A 23,053-nucleotide genomic window follows, 5' to 3' on the forward strand; every position below is an offset into this window, starting at 1 on the left:
ATGGCTTATTGTTTTTCATTTCACCGTTTTGCTTGGCACCACATTGTCAGTACAGAAGTTAAAATAATCTGTTACACATTCAGAAATACTATTCAGATCCTCCTCCCAATCGTCTATAAATAGATTCCAATCTGTACCTTCAAAGCAACTCTGCAGTGCCTCTCCAGCTTCGAGTGTCCATTCGTGAATCACTGTCTCAGTGATGCGTTGCCTCTGGACCAGTGGGCTGTATTCTGGTAGCAGCTGGATCAGGTTGTGGTCAGACTGTCCTAGCGGAGGCAGAGCAGTCGAGCAGTAGGCATCATTCCTATTGGTGCAGAGAGGGCCAATGGTCTTGTTGGAACGAGACGAGTTGGAACTTTAACACACTGTTTGAAGGTAGGAAGTGTCACGGACAGCAAACATTGAACTCGTCATTGCATCTAGTTGGCAAGCATGTGAATGGTTTGTGTCTGGAGTGTATGGTTGCTGAAACGTTGGAGCATGTGTTGTTATATTGTTGTCAGCATGTTGAAGAGAGGGACAGATTGAAGTGTAGGGTATTTGAGGTTGGACGTAGTCGGGGGGTTTGGACTGGATTTGGGGGATGGGGAAGGGTCTATTAGAAGTTATTAGGGCTCTTTTTGATTTTACCTACGGAGTTAGGTAGGAGGATTTAGAAATGTTGTAAACCGTGATTGACCATACACTCCAGCACAGTAGGTGGCGGCATGCATCTTTAACGTTTGTTTGTGGACCGCCAATATATCATAGAAGAAGAAAAAGAACGGAAGTTACGTAAGGCAACTTCTGCTCGTTGTTGAACCAATCCAGAGTTTCTTATTATAGCTCAGCGATCTAGGGCAGAGACCACACCAACAGCAATTAATCTGCGTCTTGAGAAGCAGTAAGGTAAGAGACACTGAAAGGTCAAGGTTTTGGGATTCATTTCACAATGTTAATCACTTGTATACGTGTCATATCAGTGTATGTTCTTGGGATTTTACGAAGTAAGAGTATCGTGCCATTACACACCTTTTAAATCGTGGCGTGAATGTCAAGCAAGGTCTTCATGTTAGCTACTTGTGCTGGCTAGCTGGTTGCCCTCACTCTTGTACAATCCCCTTTTCTATCTAGCTAAATTTGACCGTTTTCATATCTTATATTATCTCTCAGGCACGAGTTTACCTGTCCTAATATCAATCGGTGACTAAGTGACAGATGTCATCGAATGTATGGTGTTGATAACTTGGCTAACGCTTTAGTTAATGAAATCTTTGCCATCCAGTTGTGTTTGGAAATTAAGGAATCACATCCAAACATGTCTAATCCAGTCTATTGACATTTGATTTTTACTGGGGTCGGACAGGCTTCCTGTATAGATTAAACCACTGCTGAGCCGGCACTAGATATGGCTCGGAAAACACTTGTACATAGTTGGTGGACACCCCTTAAAATTAGTGGATTTGGCTATTTCAGTCACACCCATTGCTGACAGGTGTATAAAATCGAACACACCGCCATGCAATCTCCATAGACCAACATTGGCAGTAGAATGGCCTTAATGAAGAGCTCAGTGACGTTCAACGTGGCACCTTCATAGGATGCCACCTTTCCAACAAGTCAGTCAAATTTCTGCCCAACTAGAGCTGCCCTGGTCAACTATACGTGGTGTTATTGTGAAGTGGAAACGTCTAGGAGCAACAAGGGCTCAGCAGCAAAGTGGTAGACCACACAAACTCACAGAATATGACCGCCGAGAGCTCAACCCCATCAAACATCTTTGGGATGGATTGGAATGTCGACTTCGAGCCAGGCCTAATCGCCCAACATCAGTGCCCGACCTCACTAGTACTTGTGGCTGAATGCAAGTCCCTGCAGCAATGTTCCAACATCTAGTGGAAAGCCTTCCCAGAAGAGTGGAGGCTGTTACAACACCAACTCCATAATAATGCCCATGATTTTGGAATGAGATGTTTGACAAGCAGGTGTCCACATACTTTTGGTCATGTAGTGTACCTCAATCCAGGGATGAGAAATTGCTTTAATATCATTAATGCTAGTTGTGTGACGACTGCATTGCAAAATCTAAACTACTGCATCTTTTTCCTCATCGATACTCTTTATACTCTTTGGTAATTTCTGATCGTCTCTCTAGACACCATGGGTCGCCACTTTGGAGATTTGGCCAAGATCAGGCACGTGATCACCTACAGTCTGTCCCCCTTCGAGCAGAGGGCTTTCCCCAACTACTTCTCTAAAGGAATCCCCAACGTCTGGAGACGATTCACATCGTCTGTCTTCAAAGTTGCTCCACGTAAGTCCTCCCAGAGTTTACACGTTGCTTTCTGGGAAGAACCAGGCAGGATATTCCCATGTTATAAAACATCTCCATCCAAATCGTGAAGTCTTTTTTTTCCTCTCTCCCCATTTTCAGATCTGTTCTAGTCTTGATAGGCCTCATGTAGGCCAAATTAGACCTCCACATTTCATTATTTAATAAGACGAGGTCCAGGGGCATTCCATTGTGACAGCGTGCCAGATAAGTCATGGTCCAATGACTACTTGCTAGCAGCGTCTGAAGCTACATCCATAATTGGTAGAATGGTTCACATTGGCGAATCAACGTTTGCATCGTTGAGCAGTGAACAAGAAACTATTAAATTCAGTTTAGATGTTACTCCCTCACCAAATCTAAATATTGATTCCATGTCTTATTCTCATTTTGCCCGCACAACGGACTGTTTGTCTTAATCAGCCTCACAATATGGGCACCATGCTGCCTCAGACAGGAAGTAGAGGAAACGTGCCTGCAAAACATTGGCATCCATATTAGGTTTTGATTTGGTCAGAGGGTAGGTATCTGAACTGGATTTAATATTTTCTTGTTCAGTGATTTAATTATTATTATTTTTAAATATGTTTTTAATTGGCAAGTCAGTTAAGAACAAATTATTTGCAATTAAGGCCTACCCCGGCCAAACCCTCTAATCCGGACAATGCTGGACCAATTGTACGCCGACCTATGGGACTCCCGATCACGGCCGGTTGTGATACAGCCCTGGATCGAACCAGTGTCTGTAGTGACTCCTTAGACTACTGCGCCACTCTCCAATCGGAACCATTCTACTGATTTTATGGATGTAGCTTCAGACACTTCAGATGCTGCTAGCAGGTAGTCGGTTGAAAGAATCTTCTCAATGTGTAGTCAGTTCGCTGTAGTTGGATAGCTGTGTAGGAGCTTTTAGACTGTTATGCTTCCGAAAGCCATGTCGATTGCGACTTCGTCTACGAGAGTGGTGCTCTGAGGCACATTGTAAAGATCTCCCATTACAATTTCTGTCTGCCCATGTCTAAAATCTTTGACTCTTGGGATGTTTTAAATGGCCTAACTAAACATGCACTTCTTGTATCTTTCAGTGTATGCCTCCCGAGCCACATCCCTGTTTTCAGTCGCTAACCAGTCTTTTCCTGTTCCTCTTTTCCAGCAATGATCTGCATGTACCTGACATACACCTGGGGAAACCATGTCCACTCAGAAGGAAAGAGGAAGGTAGCTGCCGACTACGAGAATGAAGAGTGAAATGAAGTCTCTCCCCCCCCTGTTTAAACCTTCTGTCTGTTTCGTCAATAAAGATAATATTTATCAGAAAAGTTATTTTTTTCTTTCTGTGTGATACCACCTCACTTGGATATCTGGGATGAATGGTTTGCTGTCTTTCTGCCAGATAGGTCACTACGAAGAGATATAAATGAGTGACCAGTCATTTGTCACAGTGTAAAGTTAAAAGTAATATTACACAGCAATGAGGGTACTGCTCAACACGGCTAACAGGTCTATATAAAATACTGAAGTATGTGATGTGGGCAATATCAGGCAACATCTACATAGAGTTTATAAGTCTATAACCGATGTGAAATGGCTAGCTAGTTAGCAGGGTGCGCGCTAATAGCGTTTTAATCGGTGACGTCACTCGCTCTGAGACCTTGAAGTAGTTGTTTCCCTTGGTCTGCAAGAGACGTGGCTTTTGTGGAGAGATGGGTAACGATGCTTCGAGGGTGACTGTTGTTGTGTGCAGGTCCCTAGTTCGAGCCCGGGTAGGGTTGAGGAGGCTGAGGAGACTGAAAGCAAAACTGTTACAAGATCATTAATATCAAGTTTAATGCCATTGTAGTTCTAGACGGCAGCCGTTGGGTCAGTAACCGAAAGGTTGGTGGATCGAATCCCTGACGAGGTAAAAATCTGTCTTACAGCCCCGAAACATTGCACTGTTCCTCGGTAAGCTGTAATTGTAAATAAGAATGTTCTGTTAACTGCCTAGTTAAAAAGAAAAGGGGCAAAAATGAACCCGAGGATGAACATTGAGTATTTGAGTTAAATTTACCATAACATTTATTATAAAAAAAATATTTGGTACCATGGAAAAATGTGTCACATGATCCAGAAAGGTCCATAGAATGAACCCAGATAGCATGAACAGTGCCAGTCTCTCTAGACATCCGCGTTGCCTCCCATACTTGTCAAATTGTCCGCCTATGGGTCTAGTTTTTCAGACATATGCCATCATGCTCATGGGACTTTTATACTGAACTCCATGTTGAAGTGAGCTTGTTCGAAGGCATCAACGATTTGCCGGCGAGAAGCGCACGCAGTTGCATCTTCATGAAACTAGGGTGGGGATAATGAATTAAAACCAGCACGTACATTGATACATTCAGTTTGCGGTCTGGTCTGTCATATTTAGGAGTTAACTGTAAGACTATATTGTGCTTTTCCATAATATTATCTGTTTGTTGAGTAACATTTCGCGAAGATGTCTGTGGTAGGATTCGACGTCGGGTTTCTGAACTGCTATGTTGCGGTAGCTAGAGCCGGAGGAATAGAAACTGTAGCCAATGAATACAGCGATCGATGTACACCGTAAGTGACATTTTATATTTTGTGTGAGTTATTCTGCTTGTTGTGAATTGTACATTTCAACCGGTTTACTTCTAAAGGGATTGAGAAACTAGAGGGATGAGAATACATTTTGTGGCCTTGACAGACGGGGAGATGCGCTATAACATTAGCGGAGCAACTCGCCAACTAACGACCAGGGTTGCAACAGCACGTTGCTAGTTAGACCGATCACCCCATGACTTGTAAAAAAAAAACTAGCAATCGTTGTACTCTGTTTAGCTATTTTACTAATTAAACGATACGCCATTTGACTTTTGAAGCCTTAACTTGTATTCCTCACCTAACATCTTGAGTGTTTTAGAAGACAATGGAGGGTTAATTGTTGTCCCGACAATGGGGGGTTAATTTTTCAATAGAGTATGAATGGGCGCATGAATGCTACTTGGAGGAGGCCTGCAATCTCTTGACATCAGTGGACTTGTTCATAGGAATCATGTGTATTCTGACTTGTACTATTAGCCAGCTAATAAAACACATTTAGATGGGCAATTTTAATGCTACTGTGTTATCCTAGCTAGCGCTGTTATCTTATTACGGAAAGCCCTGTGAAAACAGACAAGCATTTTAGTGATGTTTATTCCGCTGTCATTCTTTCAGAGCATGCGTATCATTTGGACCACGGAATCGATCTATTGGTGCAGCTGCAAAAAGCCAGGTATGTTTTTGATAGAGGGCGACCTTTACTTGATTATTTATTTGATTAGTTGACACATTGAGGGTGTGACTCTTCTAGCAAGTTCTATGGTTTTGTGCTTATGCATAGAAATAGGGATTTCATATCCAGGCCAATATTTATTTACCAGATGTAATTATTAAAAAAAGAAGAGAAGATCGTTATACATTCATACCCTCAAAGGACTCTAAATAAAACCATTGGGGTCAATTTTGGCCGTTTTTTTTTTTCATATCTAAAGTATTTGATAAGGGATTTCAACTATTCCATAATTGTATAATTGCTCCTTCCCCATTAGGTTGCAAATCATGAAATTACTTTTTTTAATGTGAGATAATTATTTATTTTGCATAAAGCATCGTGTTCTTTCCCTGCTAATCTCATATCAGGTCGTCACAAACTGCAAGAACACAGTCCAAGGGTTCAAGAGATTTCATGGCCGGGCGTTTTCTGACCCGTACATCCAGAGTTTGAAATCCAGCCTGGTTTACGACCTGGCACAGATGCCTTCGGGCACCACTGGCATCAAGGTAAAGAGAGATAACAGAGATCTGGCTGAAAGGGTGGGAAATATATGAATAGGCCTGATGGGTAGATTACTCATCATCCTTGTCTAATCTGTAATCAACAAATATATATTGGTTGTCAATCCATCTGTCTTTGCTGGAAAATACTTTCATGTGTTTATTCTGTATTGTACTCTACCTGTGTGAACCCTAAAATCAAGCAATCATTTACAATGACAACTGGTGTCTGTGTCCATTAGGTGATGTACATGGAGGAGGAGAAGGTGTTCAGCATTGAGCAGGTCACTGCCATGCTTCTGACCAAGATGAAGGAGACCGCTGAGCATGCACTGAAGAAACCCGTGGCTGACTGCGTTGTCTCTGTGAGTCAGTCATACTGCTGCAGCTCTAGAGAACAATACATTTCATAGCTGACAGATCTCCATAAGCCGGGACAAGTATGCTTTATTTGGTACACAGTTGACAGATTAATAGATCAGTACATGCATACAGGACTGTTCTTATGTGATTATTATTATTTGACCATGCTGGTCATTTATGAACATTTGAACATCTTGGCCATGTTCTGTTATAATCTCCACCCGGCACAGCCAGAAGAGGACTGGCCACCCCACATAGCCTGGTTCCTCTCTAGGTTTCTTCTCTAGGTTTTGGCCTTTCTAGGGAGTTTTTCCTAGCCACCGTGCTTCTACACCTGCATTGCTTGCTGTTTGGGGTTTTAGGCTGGGTTTCTGTACAGCACTTTGCGATATCAGCTGATGTAAGAAGGACTATATAAATGCATTTGATTTGTTATTTATTTGAGTATCAATCTGCTGTGTGCTAGTGTGCACTGGGAGCTACACTTTACTAGAAGGACCAGGAGTTTGGTCACATGTTAAACTGAGTTTGGACAGTTAGACTAAAGACCAGATATGAAAAACAATTTGGAATTGAGTTTCTACACCTGCTGAGTATTTGCATCCTGTGTTATCCTCCCCAGGTCCCCTGCTACTACACGGACGCCGAGAGGAGATCAGTGGTGGACGCAGCACAGATCGCTGGACTCAACTGCCTGAGGCTCATGAATGAGACAACTGCAGGTATGGAGAGAGCTGTGTTGACCCCTAACAGAGTTACTGTAGCAATTTAACTCAACCACACCTTATTATTTGATATTAAGGTGATACGCTGTTTCATAATAAATTGTGATTATACCTATCTTTCGAAATTACAGTGGCGTTGGCGTATGGGATCTACAAGCAGGACCTCCCTGCTCCAGAGGAAAAGCCCAGGATTGTGGTGTTTGTAGACATTGGACACTCTGGATACCAGACCTCTGTCTGTGCTTTCAACAAAGGCAAGCTGAAGGTGAGTGTCTTTTAATCAGGAGGCTATGGGGGTCATGCTAATTCTACAAATTAACAGTTTTTACTAAAAATGTCCACAAAAGTGTTACAGACAACTTCAATAACCTCTTGGCTATTAAACAAAACAAGTGCTATAGGGCCCAGAGTTGTTCTGGTCAGGTCTCATGGGCTCAGGGAAAAACTCCCGGCCCTCATAATACATTTTTGCTCATATTCTTAAAAAAAAAATTCAATACCATTTTTTCTTTTCCCTCAGATCCTTGCGACGGCCTGCGACCCGGAGCTGGGCGGGAAGGACTTTGACGAGATGCTGGTGAGACACTTCTGTGAGGAGTTTGGGAAGAAGTACAAGCTGGACGTGAAGACCAAGCCCAGGGCTCTGGTCAGGCTCTACCAGGAGTGTGAGAAACTCAAGAAGCTGATGAGCGCTAACTCCTCAGACCTGCCCCTCAACATCGAGTGCTTTATGAACGACATTGATGTGTCTGGAAAACTCAACAGGTATAGTGTTTTGTGAGTCTATGAGATTGTTGTAATCTCAATTGAGCACCTCCTTGATGTGTTCAACTGGTACGTCTTACATGATCTACAGTACTAGATATGAGTCATTATTTTTTGTCTTTGATGCAATTACTAAATGACAGTTATATTGTAAGTTTAGTGACACCTTAGAGCACATTGTGGTTCTTGAAATCTAATGGCTTTATCACAGACATGTGCATATTGATGATGCATACATATGTAGGATTTAATTTGACTAGTTTCTTACAGCAGGAAAATAATCTTGTAAGAACATAATTAATGGAATTTTTTTGTCAGAGTTGATATATTTTTAGTTGGGGAAAATCAAGTCTGACATTTCTAATTGGATATTACAAACTTTTTAGGAGCCTTTTTTAAAAACCTTGAATGCACTATAAACAAGTTTCCTGCAACAACAGGGTGATCAAATTAAGGTCCTATGTCTGCATCTGAATTTTATCTAGGGGTCAATTTGAGGAGATGTGTGCTGACGTTCTGGCCAGAGTGGAGGCACCACTGCACAACCTGATGGAGCAAGCCAGTGAGTATCGTAGGTTTGCATATAGCTTGCTTGAATCTTAGTACAGAATTTATCTTTGTATATAACATTGAGCATTATCTGTGTAGGCATTGACTATTGTCTTCATAGCATTGAGTTATGTCAGTGACTGTCAGGTCTAATTGGTGCCTTCCTTCCTGGTTCCTGTCCAATCAGAGCTTAAGAAGGAGGACATCTATGCGGTGGAAATAGTGGGCGGGGCCTCCCGTATCCCGTCTGTCAAAGAGAGGATCAGCAAGTTCTTTGGGAAGGAGCTGAGCACCACCCTGAATGCTGATGAGGCCGTGGCCAGAGGATGTGCCCTGCAGGTCTGATGATCTCTCTCTGTCCCCCCCCCCCTCCTGACCTTAACACACCCTTTGGATATCCAGGATTTGCTTGCACAGCAAATTTAATAAGAACTAAAGTTAGCCTCCAAATGCTTATTTTACTATTATATGTCAATATTGGAGTACTAATGTTCATGATTCCAACGTTTTGTAGATGTAATTCTTACCAGTAGACCCTAATTCATTGTTGATTTCTACTGGAGTATGGTGATGGAATTATTGTTTGCCTCCCTGCTAAGAATTTCCCCTGTCTGCCTCCTCAGTGTGCAATCCTGTCCCCTGCATTCAAAGTGCGTGAGTTCTCCATCACAGACGCAGTTGCTTACCCAATCTCTCTGAAATGGAACTCTGCTGCAGAGGAAGGCTTGAGGTAAACTACAATACATATGTTTCGTTAATTATCACCTTGATTTATTGAATTTTTTTGTGTGACAGCTTCATTGTAGTTATTTTACTGCTAGTAAACTAGACTGTTATGTGTGTTGTTCATTGTAGCGATTGCGAGGTATTCCCAAAGAACCATGCTGCACCCTTCTCCAAAGTGTTGACTTTCTACCGGAGGGAGCCTTTCTCTCTGGAAGCCTACTACAACACCCCCAAAGAGCTGCCGTACCCCGACCCCACCATAGGTATGTCCACTGCATTGAATCCACAATGAACCATGGGTCCTTTTCTGTCTGCAAACAGTATCTTCTATAGAAACATAGTCAGTCATGCATCCTAGCAGCAGTATCTTCTATAGAAACATAGTCAGTCATGCATCCTAGCAGCAGTATCTTCTATAGAAACATAGTCAGTCATGCATCCTAGCAGCAGTATCTTCTATAGAAACATAGTCAGTCATGCATCCTAGCAACAGTATCTTCTATAGAAACATAGTCAGTCATGCATCCTAGCAACAGTATCTTCTATAGAAACATAGTCAGTCATGCATCCTAGCAGCAGTATCTTCTATAGAAACATAGTCAGTCATGCATCCTAGCAACAGTATCTTCTATAGAAACATAGTCAGTCATGCATCCTAGCAACAGTATCTTCTATAGAAACATAGTCAGTCATGCATCCTAGCAGCAGTATCTTCTATAGAAACATAGTCAGTCATGCATCCTAGCAGCAGTATCTTCTATAGAAACATAGTCAGTCATGCATCCTAGCAGCAGTATCTTCTATAGAAACATAGTCAGTCATGCATCCTAGCAGCAGTATCTTCTATAGAAACATAGTCAGTCATGCATCCTAGCAGCAGTATCTTCTATAGAAACATAGTCAGTCATGCATCCTAGCAACAGTATCTTCTATAGAAACATAGTCAGTCATGCATCCTAGCAGCAGTATCTTCTATAGAAACATAGTCAGTCATGCATCCTAGCAGCAGTATCTTCTATAGAAACATAGTCAGTCATGCATCCTAGCAGCAGTATCTTCTATAGAAACATAGTCAGTCATGCATCCTAGCAGCAGTATCTTCTATAGAAACATAGTCAGTCATGCATCCTAGCAGCAGTATCTTCTATAGAAACATAGTCAGTCATGCATCCTAGCAGCAGTATCTTCTATAGAAACATAGTCAGTCATGCATCCTAGCAGCAGTATCTTCTATAGAAACATAGTCAGTCATGCATCCTAGCAGCAGTATCTTCTATAGAAACATAGTCAGTCATGCATCCTAGCAGCAGTATCTTCTATAGAAACATAGTCAGTCATGCATCCTAGAAGCAGTATCTTCTATAGAAACATAGTCAGTCATGCATCCTAGCAACAGTATCTTCTATAGAAACATAGTCAGTCATGCATCCTAGCAGCAGTATCTTCTATAGAAACATAGTCAGTCATGCATCCTAGCAGCAGTATCTTCTATAGAAACATAGTCAGTCATGCATCCTAGCAGCAGTATCTTCTATAGAAACATAGTCAGTCATGCATCCTAGCAACAGAATCTTCTATAGAAACATAGTCAGTCATGCATCCTAGCAGCAGTATCTTCTATAGAAACATAGTCAGTCATGCATCCTAGAAGCAGTATCTTTTCAAAAAGGCTTGTGGACTACAGTTTGCAATATGAAACTTATTGACTTGCCAATTCATTTTGTAAAAATATTAATGTATAACTGTTTTTGCTATGTGTCTATAATGCAAGTTTCCCCCTATGGACAATACATTATAGGCCAGTTTGTCATTAGTTTTTCCTGTGAAATGTACCAACTGTGTGCCATTACCACCTTATTTCCTGTGTCCTCTCCTATAGGTCAGTTTGTGATCCAGAAGGTGGTGCCCCAAGCGTCTGGGGAGAGCTCCAAGGTCAAGGTGAAGGTGAGGGTCAACATCCACGGCATCTTCAGCGTCTCCTCAGCCTCGCTGGTGGAGGTCCAGAAGACCGAGGAAGGAGAGGAGCCCATGGACACAGAACAGCAGGCAACACCAGAGAAAGAGGAAGAGAAAGAGGTGATTGTTAATAATATTCTTTCAAATTGAATATAGGATTTTAATTTTACCAAAGTGTCTTATTCCGTACACAGACAGTTAACGTTGTACATCATTGAAAGATAGGCCTACAAATGCTCTATTAAACCATACCACCTGAGGAAGAGGAGGTTCAGTTAGGTACACTACTATATTGTGATGACACTGCTACCTGGAAGTCTGTCTGTCATTGGCCAGAGATGTGGTGTTAATGAAGTGACCTGCGCTCTCTGCAGGGCAACATGCAGACTGACCAGGATGAGACAAAGGCCCAAGGAGATGGACAGAAAGAGACAGAAGAGGAGAAGACGACGCCGCCGGAGAATGAGGAAATGGAGGTAATATAGAACATTCCGTTTTATGTCCTGAGACGTTTGACATCTATGATCATGACTTTTATGGTAGTGGAGCACTGCAGTTTGTAGAGGCTTAGACAAAAATGAATAGCCTGGTCCCAGATCAGTTTGTGTTGTCTTGCCAACGACCAGCTGACCAGACAGAACAAACCCATCTCGGAGCAGGCTGAAAAACGCTCACCAGGAGTGAAGAGCACTCCTTTATGGAGATTTAGTTTCAATGATGCGGTTTCCCACTCCTCTCTCCCCAGACCTCCCCAGAGGACAGTAAGACAGAGAAGAAGTCTGACCAGCCTCCCCAGGCCAAGAAGCCCAAAGTCAAGACAAAAGTCTTGGAGCTTCCCATCGAGAACAGCCCTCAGTGGGAGCTGGCCATCGACATGCTCAACCTCTTTGTAGAAAATGAGGTAATACATTATTATCTGACATCTGTGGATTGTTTTGTTCACCTATTGTGTTTCTCCTTACTGCTGTCCTCTCTGTTTCTTTTATCTCTGTCTGTTATGTCATTCTGTATTGTATTCATCAGGCTGTTTCTATATACTTGTCTTTTACACGTTTCTCTCTCTCTGTTTTGAGTCGTGCCTAAAAGAGTGTTCTGTGGTAACTTGAAGTGGTTGATTTTTGTCTGGTTTCAACAGGGTAAAATGATCATGCAGGACAAGCTGGAGAAGGAGAGGAACGACGCTAAGAACTACGTGGAGGAGTACGTGTACGACATGAGGGACAAACTTCATGGCAGGCTGGAGAAATTCGTCAGTGAAGCTGTGAGTACTGTGCCACTTCCAACTGTCTGAAATTGGCTTCCCATGAAACACAAACGTGTTCATTAAAGGGATGCTTTGGGATTTCCACAAATGATGCTCTGACTACTTCCCCGGAGTCAGAGGAACTTATGGAAGTAGATAAATGGCTCAATGCCAAAATCCTGAAGTATCCCTTTAACAACAATATATACAGGGCTTTTTATAGCACTGTAGATCAGAATGGTCTTCTCTGTAATATGTTCACAACAGCATGTTGACTGTGACTGTGGTAGGATGGGGATACCCTGTCCTTAACTGTGTTAATAACTGTCTGGTAGGACCGGGATATCCTGTCATTACAACTGGAGGACACAGAGAACTGGCTGTATGAAGACGGAGAGGACCAACCTAAACAACAGTACATCGACAAACTGGCTGTGCTGAAGGTAAAGCTTACAGTGTTCTACACTGTTACTATAGGCCACTTTCCCAGAACATGATTAAACCTAGTCTGAGGTAATGCTTTCCGTTTATCATTATGCGTTGAGGTTTTCGTCTCTCTCTCTCTACCGCACCTGCTGTCTTGACCTCTGAATGCTTGGCTATGCCAACTGACATTTACTCCTGAGGTGCTGACCTGTTGCACCCTCTACAACCACTGTGATTATTATTTGATCCTGCTGGTCATCTATGAACGTTTGAACATCTTGAAGAACAATCTGCCCTTAATGGCCATGTACACTTATAATCTCCACCCGGCACAGCCAGAAGAGGAATGGCCTCAGAGCCTGGTTCCTCTCAAGGTTTCTTCCTCGGTTCCTACCTTTTTCTAGGGAGTTTTTCCTAGACACCGTGCTTTTACATCTGCATTGCTTGCTGTTTGGGTTTCTGTATAAGCACTTTCTGAAATTAGCTGAAAAAAAAAAGGCTTTATAAATTGATTTGATTGGTTGAAGCTTATCTCCCTACCATATCTAAGCGAATATGACACCAATGTCGATGAAAATTGACAAATCAACTTGATTGGAGGTTCACAACACACTCTCTGCCTCTCGCCATGAGCCGTCCTGCCGTTACAGAGAACCACATACCGGATTTTTAACAGGGTCATGAGCAATTGAGTTTGAAAGTGTTTTTTTGCTCCTACCTAGCTCAAATTCTAGGCGTTGGATTAAAACGAGACGATAGCTTCCATACAGTGACCATTTGACTTAAAAACATTTTTTGAATTGACTTAGTTTGTTGGTGCAACAGTTTATATTACATAATGTATCTCTCTCTCGTGCACATTTCTGTCCTTTAATAAGAACCAAAGAGGTGCTATTTTTTTTTTTTTTTTTTGTAGCATTTCTGACCATGCTAATAGATTTTCAGCCGAATCTTAGAATTCAATCTAACTGGGTCGATCTAACTCTGTTGCTCGGCAACAACACAGCTGCTGCTGCCTGCAACAGGCTGCCAGACATGAAAGTAGCTGAGGACTAAACTAGGCTACTATAGATAACTAGCTATGTGGTGGTATTCAAGCTGAGGTTAAACAATCAATATATATATATATATATAATTGTTTTTGATTAGCTAGCTAAAGTTTACCTAGTCTGTTTGAGAAGGTTTGAATGCTAAGCATCCTGCATACGTTGTTTGATGTTCAATAGACCAGTTGAATGCTGGAAAACCTTGGTAGAGCATGGGTGGAGTAGGCATTGTGGTGCTCATGTGACTTCTTTTTTCGGCTTCAGACCAATGCTTGCTTCTCACTTAAAATTGTATTTTATTTTTTGTCATTGTGAGTTAAAGTTCTGTCAAGTCAATTGTGTGTTCTGCAAATTTCTGTTACATTTCGACGAAGTCAGGTGAAAGTCGCATCATCACGCTCTCTGAAAATGCCTAGCCTAGCCTTCCTCCTCAGTCTAGTTCTCAACACAGTTCAAATGGGTCAGATTAGCCAATGTGTCTGACACGAGTGTCATCTGCTGTCTCCAGAAACTGGGCCAGCCTATCCAGGAGAGGTACATGGAGTCTGAGGAAAGACCCAGAGCCTTCGATGACATGGGGAAACAGATCCAGATGTACATGAAGATCGTTGAAGCTTATAAAACCAAGGTACCGTTGCCCTTATACAGCCAACGTTCCCCTGCCCTTATACAGCCAACGTTCCCCTGCCCTTATACGGCCAACGTTCCCCTGCCCTTATACGGCCAACGTTCCCCTGCCCTTATACGGCCATGGTTCCCCTGCCCTTATACGGCCAACGTTCCCCTGCCCTTATACGGCCAACGTTCCCCTGCCCTTATACGGCCATGGTTCCCCTGCCCTTATACGGCCATGGTTCCCCTGCCCTTATACGGCCAACGTTCCCCTGCCCTTATACGGCCATGGTTCCCCTGCCCTTATACGGCCAACGTTCCCCTGCTCTTATACGGCCATGGTTCCCCTGCCCTTATACGGCCAACGTTCCCCTGCCCTTATACGGCCATGGTTCCCCTGCCCTTATACGGCCATGGTTCCCCTGCCCTTATACGGCCAACGTTCCCCTGCCCTTATACGGCCATGGTTCCCCTGCCCTTATACGGCCATGGTTCCCCTGCCCTTATACGGCCATGGTTCCCCTGCCCTTATACGGCCATGGTTCCCCTGCCCTTACACGGCCAGGGTTCCCCTGCCCTTACACGGCCAGGGTTCCCCTGCCCTTACACGGCCAGGGTTCCCCTGCCCTTACACGGCCAGGGTTCCCCTGCCCTTACACGGCCAGGGTTCCCCTGCCCTTACACGGCCAGGGTTCCCCTGCCCTTACACGGCCAGGGTTCCCCTGCCCTTACACGGCCAGGGTTCCCCTGCCCTTATACGGCCAGGGTTCCCCTGCCCTTACACGGCCAGGGTTCCCCTGCCCTTATACGGCCAGGGTTCCCCTGCCCTTATACGGCCAGGGTTCCCCTGCCCTTATACGGCCAGGGTTCCCCTGCAAATATCAGAAGTTGAGAATGGTTGCATTTCAGCAATGACCAAATGTGTATTGTATTATGCTACTAAATGGATATAAACTTTATTATTATTACACACTGCTACAATGGATGACATCTTTATTCTTTGCGTACCCCAGGAGGAGCAGGTACGACTGAGAAATCGTAGAAATACTACTAGTAGTAGAAATGTAGTATAGTACAGTCCTTAATGCTAGAATGCACCATTGTCAAACGTCAGATAGCGTCACTCCGACGTGACCCTCGACCCTCAGTACAGGCGGAATCGACGCACTGATGTAAGATGATGAGAATACACGAGACTAGTTCTGTTAAAATGCAGTCCAGTTCACCAATCGTATCCTATTGTTACTTCCTACAGATACCTTCATATTCCAGTGTAGCAAGTTAAAAAAAATATTCACAGCAATTCTAAAACCATTTGCAGATATCCCAAAGCTGTAAAAGCAGTTTGTAGTTGCATTTCAGAAACTGACCAAATATGTATGTAATATACATGTTACATTTTGTTACAAAAGACTACATCTTGGGGTTTGAGGGGGCCAATATCAGAAGTTGTCTTTCAGGAATGAACAAATGTGTCAAACAGTTTCTTGACTTGTCTTTCCATCCCCCAGGAAGAGCAGTATGATCATCTGGACCAGGAAGAGATCAACAAGGTGGATAAGATGGTGAATGATGCCATGATCTGGATGAACAGCAAGATGAACCAGCAGAGTAAACTGAGCTTGACTGTGGAGCCTGCTGTTAAAGTCAGAGAGATACAGGACAAGACTAAGGTGAGACTCACTACAGTACGGCTCACTCTCTACAGTACGGCTCACTCACTACAGTACGGCTCACTCACTACAGTACGGCTCACTCACTACAGTACGGCTCACTCACTACAGTACGGCTCACTAACTACAGTACGGCTCACTAACTACAGTACGGCTCACTAACTACAGTACGGCTCACTCTCTACAGTACGGCTCACTCTCTACAGTACTGCTCCTCACTAACTACAGTACTGCTCCTCACTAACTACAGTACTGCTCCTCACTAACTACAGTACTGCTCCTCACTAACTACAGTACTGCTCCTCACTAACTACAGTACTGCTCCTCACTAACTACAGTACTGCTCCTCACTAACTACAGTACTGCTCCTCACTAACTACAGTACTGCTCCTCACTAACTACAGTACGGCTCACAAATCAGACTTAAATCTTGCGAAGTTAGATTTGTTTTGGTTTGTTGCATTGAAGAGGGGCTGATATAACGTCGATTTAGATCACAGAAAAAATGTTGAGCTATACAGTGCAAACTAATGGGGCGGACTCAGTGTCTTGCATTTCTGCCCCGCATGGCATTTCTTCTGCGCGGCATTCCTGTATGAAGTGCGCGGGCGGGCACGTGCGCAGATTAGAGGGAACGTTGCCTGCAACCAAGCTGTACTGTGAATAATATTGCATTTTAGTCATATCATTATACTATTGTAATGATGCATGCCAGCCTTCTGCTTCTCATCCAACTCAACATTACTTACACATGATCCTGTGATATGCTTGTAAAGTTATTCATAACATTCACTCTTTCCCCTCAATAGGAGCTGTACTCCATCTGCAACCCCATCGTGACCAAGCCCAAGCCCAAGGTGGAACTGCCTAAGGAAGACAAGGCAGGGGAGCAGAATGGACCAGTCAACGGCCAGGAGAAAGCCCCAGCAGAGGGCACCGAGAAGGGGGCCGCCGACAGCACAGGCAACCCTCCCTCCACGGAATCCACCAACCCTAGACCAGACATGGACCTTGACTAAGCAGACGGACAGGCAGCAGCCAGTGTCTCCTCTACCAGGGGCTATGTCTTAATTTGAGACTAGTCTCCTTCCATGTTTCCTTGTCGCCTTCCCCTTTCAGATCTGATAGGACTGGATAGATGAGTTCAACAAAAGCAAAAAAACTAAACTCTACCTGCATGGTCTACCAAAAGGCATGCTGGATATATTAACTACAGTACTGTAGCACATTGCTCATGTCTTATCGATCTTGTCAGATCTGTTGCGGTCAGGAAGGAATTAACCAAGGCAGCAAGGGAAGGAGGCAAAGGCAGGAATGAGACGCTGCCCAGATGTACCAGAGCTGCTAGTGAAGTGTAAACTCCTTGCTTGTCTCAAATGGCATCCCATTCACTATATAGTGCACTACTTCCCATTCACTATATAGTGCACTACTTTTGGCCAGAGACCCTATATGGCCCTGATTTAAAAATAGTGTACTATATAGGGAATTGGTGCCATGATGTTGCCATTCACTCCACTTGTCAATGCAGGCAGCATTCTGTAATTTCGGCACATTGACCCCAGTACCTGATGATGGTGTATTTCTGCAGCCAATAGCATGTCCATTCTTTTTTGTTTTTGTTTTGCTGAAATAAAATTGAAAGAACCAACTGCAATAAGCCTGTTTGACGATGAGCGCTGTATCATGGTATTTATTTCTGTTTTGTGCTCTCTATAACTGTTCCGGGTCATTGTCACAATTTAAGTTTTAATAAAGTTATTGAAAACCGCTTCACGAGGCCCTTATTTCAACATTATAGAAGAATGCAGTTTCATTCTCACAGGTTTTGACTGAAACGACTCAATATCGCCACCTGGGCTATATAATGGTTATCTAAAGACGTTTGTATTTCCCCCCCTAATTTCTTATGCCATCAATGAAAAATGAATCTCATCTGTCAAAAAAACTGGACTGCAGTTATTCAGAATAATACGCTACTTTAATTATAAGCTAATGTGCTATTACACACTTCAAGAAGACCTATTCATCCTAATCAACATACAGCGTTCCAATCTGAAAACAATGCGTTCGCTAGAACTTGCCCTGCTCCGGTTCGTGCCTGCATGCGGTAAGTTGGTTAATGCCTTTGTTTTTCATTTACTCTCGGCACAAAATAAGATGGTAGTACAATCTACGTCACTACAGACCCTGATTCGATTCCAGGCTGTATCAACCGGCCGTGATTGGGAGTCCCATAGGGCGGTGCACAATTGGCCCAGCCTCGTTAGGGTTTGGCCGGGGTAGGCCGTCATTGTAAATAACAATTTGTTCTTAACACTGCCTTGCCTAGTTAAATAAAAACAAATTAAACGAACGTTACCATCGGCCTCTTTTGGATATGCACGATAACGTTTTCAAGTAAAGTGGTTTCAACACTTGCATTCCATTCATAGCGCGGACAATGCGTCGTATAGTTTGATTTGGTCTACTCCCCCCTTCAATTCACGTAGGGAAACTTTAGTACGTCTTCCGGCTGCAAGTGCTCACATTTTATGAGTCTAAAGTCTGCTTTAGGTGGAGAACAAAAATAGCTTCAAGAGTTGTTCGTTCTTGTACAATAACAGCTGTATTCACCATCCAAGTTTGCATTTAACTCAGGACCATGAAGCTGATCATCCTGAATGATTATGACCAAGTTGGTGAGTGGGCTGCCAAGTACATCAGGAATAAAATCATTAACTTCAACCCTGGACCAGACAGATTCTTCATTTTAGGACTGCCCACGGGTAAGCAAGCTGTTGATTCTACAGTGCACGCCCTTCTTTCCTTTGTACAATTAATGTTGGGCTTATAATAATTGTGTCAAATGTGTGAAACAAACAGATTACCGATCATTTCGAATCCCACCGCACCTGCTCCGCTATGCAATCTGGTTTCAGAGCTGGTCATGGGTGCACCTCAGACACGCTCAAGGTTATAAACAACATCATAACCGCCATCGATAAGAGACATTACTGTGCAGCCGTCTTCATCAACCTGGCCAAGGCTTTCGACTCTGTCAATCACCGCATTCTTATTGGCAGACTCGACAGCCTTGGTTTCTCAAATGATTGCCTCGCCTGGTTTACCAACTACTTCTCTGATAGAGTTCAGTGTGTCAAATCGGAGGGCCTGTTGTCCGGACTTCTGGCAGTCTCTATGGGTGTGCCACAGGGTTCAATTCTCAGGCCGACTCTCTTCTCTGTATACATCAATGATGTTGCTCTTGCTGCTGGTGATTCTCTGATCCACCTCTATGCAGACGACACCATTCTGTATACTTCTAGCCCCTCTTTGGACACTGTGTTAACTAACCTCCAGGCGAGCTTCAATGCCATACAACTCTCCTTCCGTGGCCTCCAACTGCTCTTAAACACAAGTAAAACTAAATGCATGCTCTTCAATCGATCACTGCCCGCACCTGCCCACCCGTCCAACATCACTACTCTGGACGGTTCTGACTTAGAATACGTGGACAACTACAAACACCTGGGTGTCTGGTTAGACACTAAACTCTCCTTCCAGACTCACATTAAGCATCTCCAATCCAAAATTAAATCTAGAATTGGCTTCTTATATCGCAACAAAGCATCCTTCACTCATGCTGCCAAACACACCCTCGTAAAACTGACCATCCTACCGATCCTCGACTTCAGTGATGTCATCTATAAAATAGCCTCCAACACTCTACTCAGCAAACTGGATGCAGTCTATCACAGTGCCATCTGTTTTGTCACCAAAGCCCCATACACTACCCACCATTGCGACCTGTACGCTCTCGTTGGTTGGCCCTCGCTTCATACTCGTCGTCAAACCCACTGGCTACAGGTTATCTACAAGTCTCAGCTAGGTAAAGCCCCGCCTTATCTCAGCTCACTGGTCACCATAGCAGCACCCACTCGTAGCACGCGCTCCAACAGGTATATCTCACTGGTCACCCCCAAAGCCAATTCCTCCTTTGGTCGTCTTTCCGTCCAGTTCTCTGCTGCCAATGACTGGAACGAACTTAAAAAATCTCTGAAGCTGGAGACTCACATCTCCCTCACTAGCTTTAAGCAGCAGCTTTCAGAGCAGCTTACAGATCACTGCACCTGTACATAGCCCATCTGTACAGCCCATCTACCTACCTCATCCCCATACTGTATTTATTTATTTATCTTGCTCCTTTGCATCCCAGTATATCTACTTGCACATTCATCTTCTGCACATCTACCATTCCAGTGTTCCAATTGCTATATTGTAATTACTTCGCCACCATGGCCTATTTATTGCCTTAACTTACCTTACTTGCACTCACTTTATATAGACTTTTTTGTTTTCTTTTTTCTACTGTATTATTGACTGTGTTTAGTTTATTCCATCTGGAACTCTGTGTTGTTGGATGTGTCGAACTGCTATGCTTTATCTTGGCCAGGTCGCAGTTGCAAATGAGAACTTGTTCTCAACTGGCCTACCTGGTTAAATAAAGGTGAAATAAAATCAAATTAAAAAGTCTGTATAAAGACATCAACATTGATTTATTTGACGTGTAAAACTACAGATATTTTTGTTGAAAAAGCAATGCATATTAACCATGACTATTCCCCATTGTACACTCCAGGAGGTACTCCTCTGGGATGCTATAAGAAGCTGATTGAGTTTTATAAGAAAGGAGAGATCTCTTTCAAGTATGTCAAAACATTCAACATGGATGAGTATGTGGGTACGCTTCACCTTTGCAATACTTCTCTATTTCACCTATTTCTACACCATACAGTATCAACATTCTCACAGCATGAGAAGCCATGCAAAACTGTGATCCCTGTTTTTTAAATCTTGCAGGTATTCCTAGGAATCACCCAGAGAGCTACCATTCCTTCATGTGGAATAATCTCTTCAAGCACATTGACATCAAATCGGAGAACACCCATATTCTGGATGGCAACGCTGCCAACCTTGTAGAGGAGTGTGATTCCTTTGAGGAGAAGATCAAAGCAGCTGGAGGAATTGACCTCTTTGTTGGAGGTAGGTAGGGAGGACAATGATAGGATGGAATTTAGTATATTGATTTTATTTAATCTACTACATTGTAAAGTTGCTGTGGCAATTGACCTCTTTGGTGGAGGTAGGTAGTGATGATGTCAAATGACACAATAGCAACTGCTCAATCAAACAGGCAGACACACCCATGCTGGATTTAAATGAGAAGTTTATAGTCTTGTTCTAACATTGTTGCATCATAAAAATATGTTTTTGTATTGTGTGGCACATACTTTTTCAAAGACATTGTTGAAGAAGCTAAGAAACACCACAAAAACAAACCAGTTCAGGAAACAACACATAGAAAAAATAAATACCAAAATCCAACAAATGTAACCCACCCTGTCTGTCAGGTATTGGACCGGATGGCCACATTGCCTTCAACGAGCCAGGCTCCAGTCTATTGTCCAGGACCAGAGTGAAGACCCTGGCTCAGGACACCATCCTGGCCAACGCACGCTTCTTTGATGGAGATCTGTCTAAAGTACCCACCATGGCTCTGACTGTGGGAGTGGCCACTGTCATGGATGCCAGAGAGGTTAGAGATGATTTCAAGATGTCTGTCTCTGCCTTTTGTTTCTGGTCTGTCTTCTCTTGTAACTTATTTTGCATGGACAACTGGTCCCATTACAACTCCTATACTTATTAAATGATGATATAATGAGGCTGTAACACATAGCCTTACGATGTCCCCCAAATACTTTTACTGCTTTATTGTAACGATGTAATGACAGTCTATAGCAATGTATTGACAGTCTATAGCAATGTATTGACAGTCTATAGCAATGTATTGACAGTCTATAGCAATGTATTGACAGTCTATAGCAATGTATTGACAGTCTATAGCAATGCATTGACAGTCTATAGCAAAGTAATGACAGTCTATAGCAATGTAATGACAGTCTATAGCAATGTAATGACAGTCTATAGCAATGTAATGACAGTCTATAGCAATGTAATGACGGTTTATAAGATGATAATAATACATTATCTCCTTAATGTCTCCAGGTCATGATTCTCATCACGGGAGTACACAAAGCGTTTGCCCTGTACAAGGCCATAGAGGAAGGGGTGAACCACATGTGGACGGTATCGGCCTTTCAGCAGCACCCTCAAACTGTGTTTGTGTGTGACGAGGATGCTACCCTGGAACTGAGGGTTAAAACTGTCAAGTACTTCCGAGGTGAGGGTCTACTTACTTACTAAAGGACTTGGTCCTCACAGTTCATTTCCTTCTTATGCTGCTGGCATGGCTTAGGAACTAGTGCTTAATCAGTTTCCAAATTCATTGTGTTTTGTTTTATTATTGGCCTGGGAGGGATACATTATTTTCTTAAATTAAACCATAATTGAAACATGATTGTGAATAAAGTGGAAATCTGACTCACTTTGACCTATTGTTATTTCTCCTACAGGGATGATGCATGTGCACAACAAGTTGGTGGATCCACTGCCTCCAAAGTAAGATGAGGGAGTCACAAAAACATCTGTAAACCTGCAATAACCAAGAGAACTGATGCCATACTCCCCTGGATATGACAGCCGCCAAGGGTGGATGATCAATTGTGTGTGTTGTACTGTGGTTTATCTCAAGTTACATTTGATGTAACATAATAGTAAACCTACTTGTAGTGGGCTACATCGAGTACATTGATTATAGAACATAAACCAGTGTGATGTGACATCACTGACAATTCAAGTTTCTTAGCTACATTGTTAAATTTTTAATACAAACTTGACTTTGAATGTATTTCAATGAGAGTTATTTAAATAAAATAACTTTGACAATGAAT

At 43.0% G+C, this 23,053-nt stretch overlaps 3 protein-coding genes across 7 annotated transcripts; all 3 read left to right on the forward strand.

Annotated features, from left to right (window-relative positions):
* Positions 1-348: 348 nt before the first annotated feature.
* On the forward strand, positions 349-3,633 carry LOC110504554 (cytochrome b-c1 complex subunit 8). The gene is made up of 3 exons (XM_021583320.3): positions 349-891; positions 2,138-2,296; positions 3,468-3,633. The coding sequence occupies exons 2-3, from the start codon at positions 2,143-2,145 to the stop codon at positions 3,560-3,562; spliced, it is 249 nt and encodes an 82-aa protein (XP_021438995.1). The 5' UTR covers positions 349-891; positions 2,138-2,142; the 3' UTR covers positions 3,563-3,633.
* A 780-nt stretch (positions 3,634-4,413) lies between these two features.
* LOC110504537 (heat shock 70 kDa protein 4) lies at positions 4,414-17,992 on the forward strand. 4 transcript variants are annotated; one of them, XM_036970344.2, is made up of 19 exons: positions 4,414-4,900; positions 5,537-5,594; positions 6,002-6,142; positions 6,379-6,501; positions 7,122-7,221; positions 7,356-7,489; positions 7,745-7,989; positions 8,475-8,551; positions 8,726-8,877; positions 9,162-9,268; positions 9,394-9,527; positions 11,144-11,340; positions 11,595-11,696; positions 11,966-12,121; positions 12,356-12,481; positions 12,799-12,906; positions 14,444-14,563; positions 16,059-16,220; positions 17,030-17,992. In XM_036970344.2, exons 1-19 carry the CDS (start codon positions 4,794-4,796, stop codon positions 17,237-17,239), a joined length of 2,559 nt encoding a protein of 852 aa, XP_036826239.1. In that variant the 5' UTR covers positions 4,414-4,793; the 3' UTR covers positions 17,240-17,992. The 4 variants fall into 4 exon arrangements, with proteins under 4 accessions (XP_036826239.1, XP_036826238.1, XP_036826240.1 ...); XM_036970343.2 differs by having other exon boundaries at positions 4,423-4,900; positions 8,475-8,560; XM_036970345.2 differs by having other exon boundaries at positions 4,423-4,900; positions 8,475-8,560; positions 11,607-11,696.
* LOC110504547 (glucosamine-6-phosphate deaminase 1) lies at positions 17,965-23,052 on the forward strand. Of its 2 annotated transcripts, XM_021583313.3 has the most exons (7): positions 17,965-18,330; positions 18,845-18,988; positions 20,842-20,943; positions 21,063-21,245; positions 21,614-21,798; positions 22,269-22,443; positions 22,676-23,052. In XM_021583313.3, exons 2-7 carry the CDS (start codon positions 18,865-18,867, stop codon positions 22,723-22,725), a joined length of 819 nt encoding a protein of 272 aa, XP_021438988.2. In that variant the 5' UTR covers positions 17,965-18,330; positions 18,845-18,864; the 3' UTR covers positions 22,726-23,052. The 2 variants fall into 2 exon arrangements, with proteins under 2 accessions (XP_021438988.2, XP_021438987.2); XM_021583312.3 differs by lacking the exon at positions 17,965-18,330 and having other exon boundaries at positions 18,513-18,988.
* The last annotated feature ends 1 nt before the right edge of the window (position 23,053 follows it).

The sequence above is a fragment of the Oncorhynchus mykiss genome, chromosome 25 (genome assembly GCF_057628025.1).
Source record: "Oncorhynchus mykiss isolate SJ-2025 chromosome 25, ASM5762802v1, whole genome shotgun sequence".
Taxonomy (NCBI): Eukaryota; Metazoa; Chordata; class Actinopteri; order Salmoniformes; family Salmonidae; genus Oncorhynchus; species Oncorhynchus mykiss.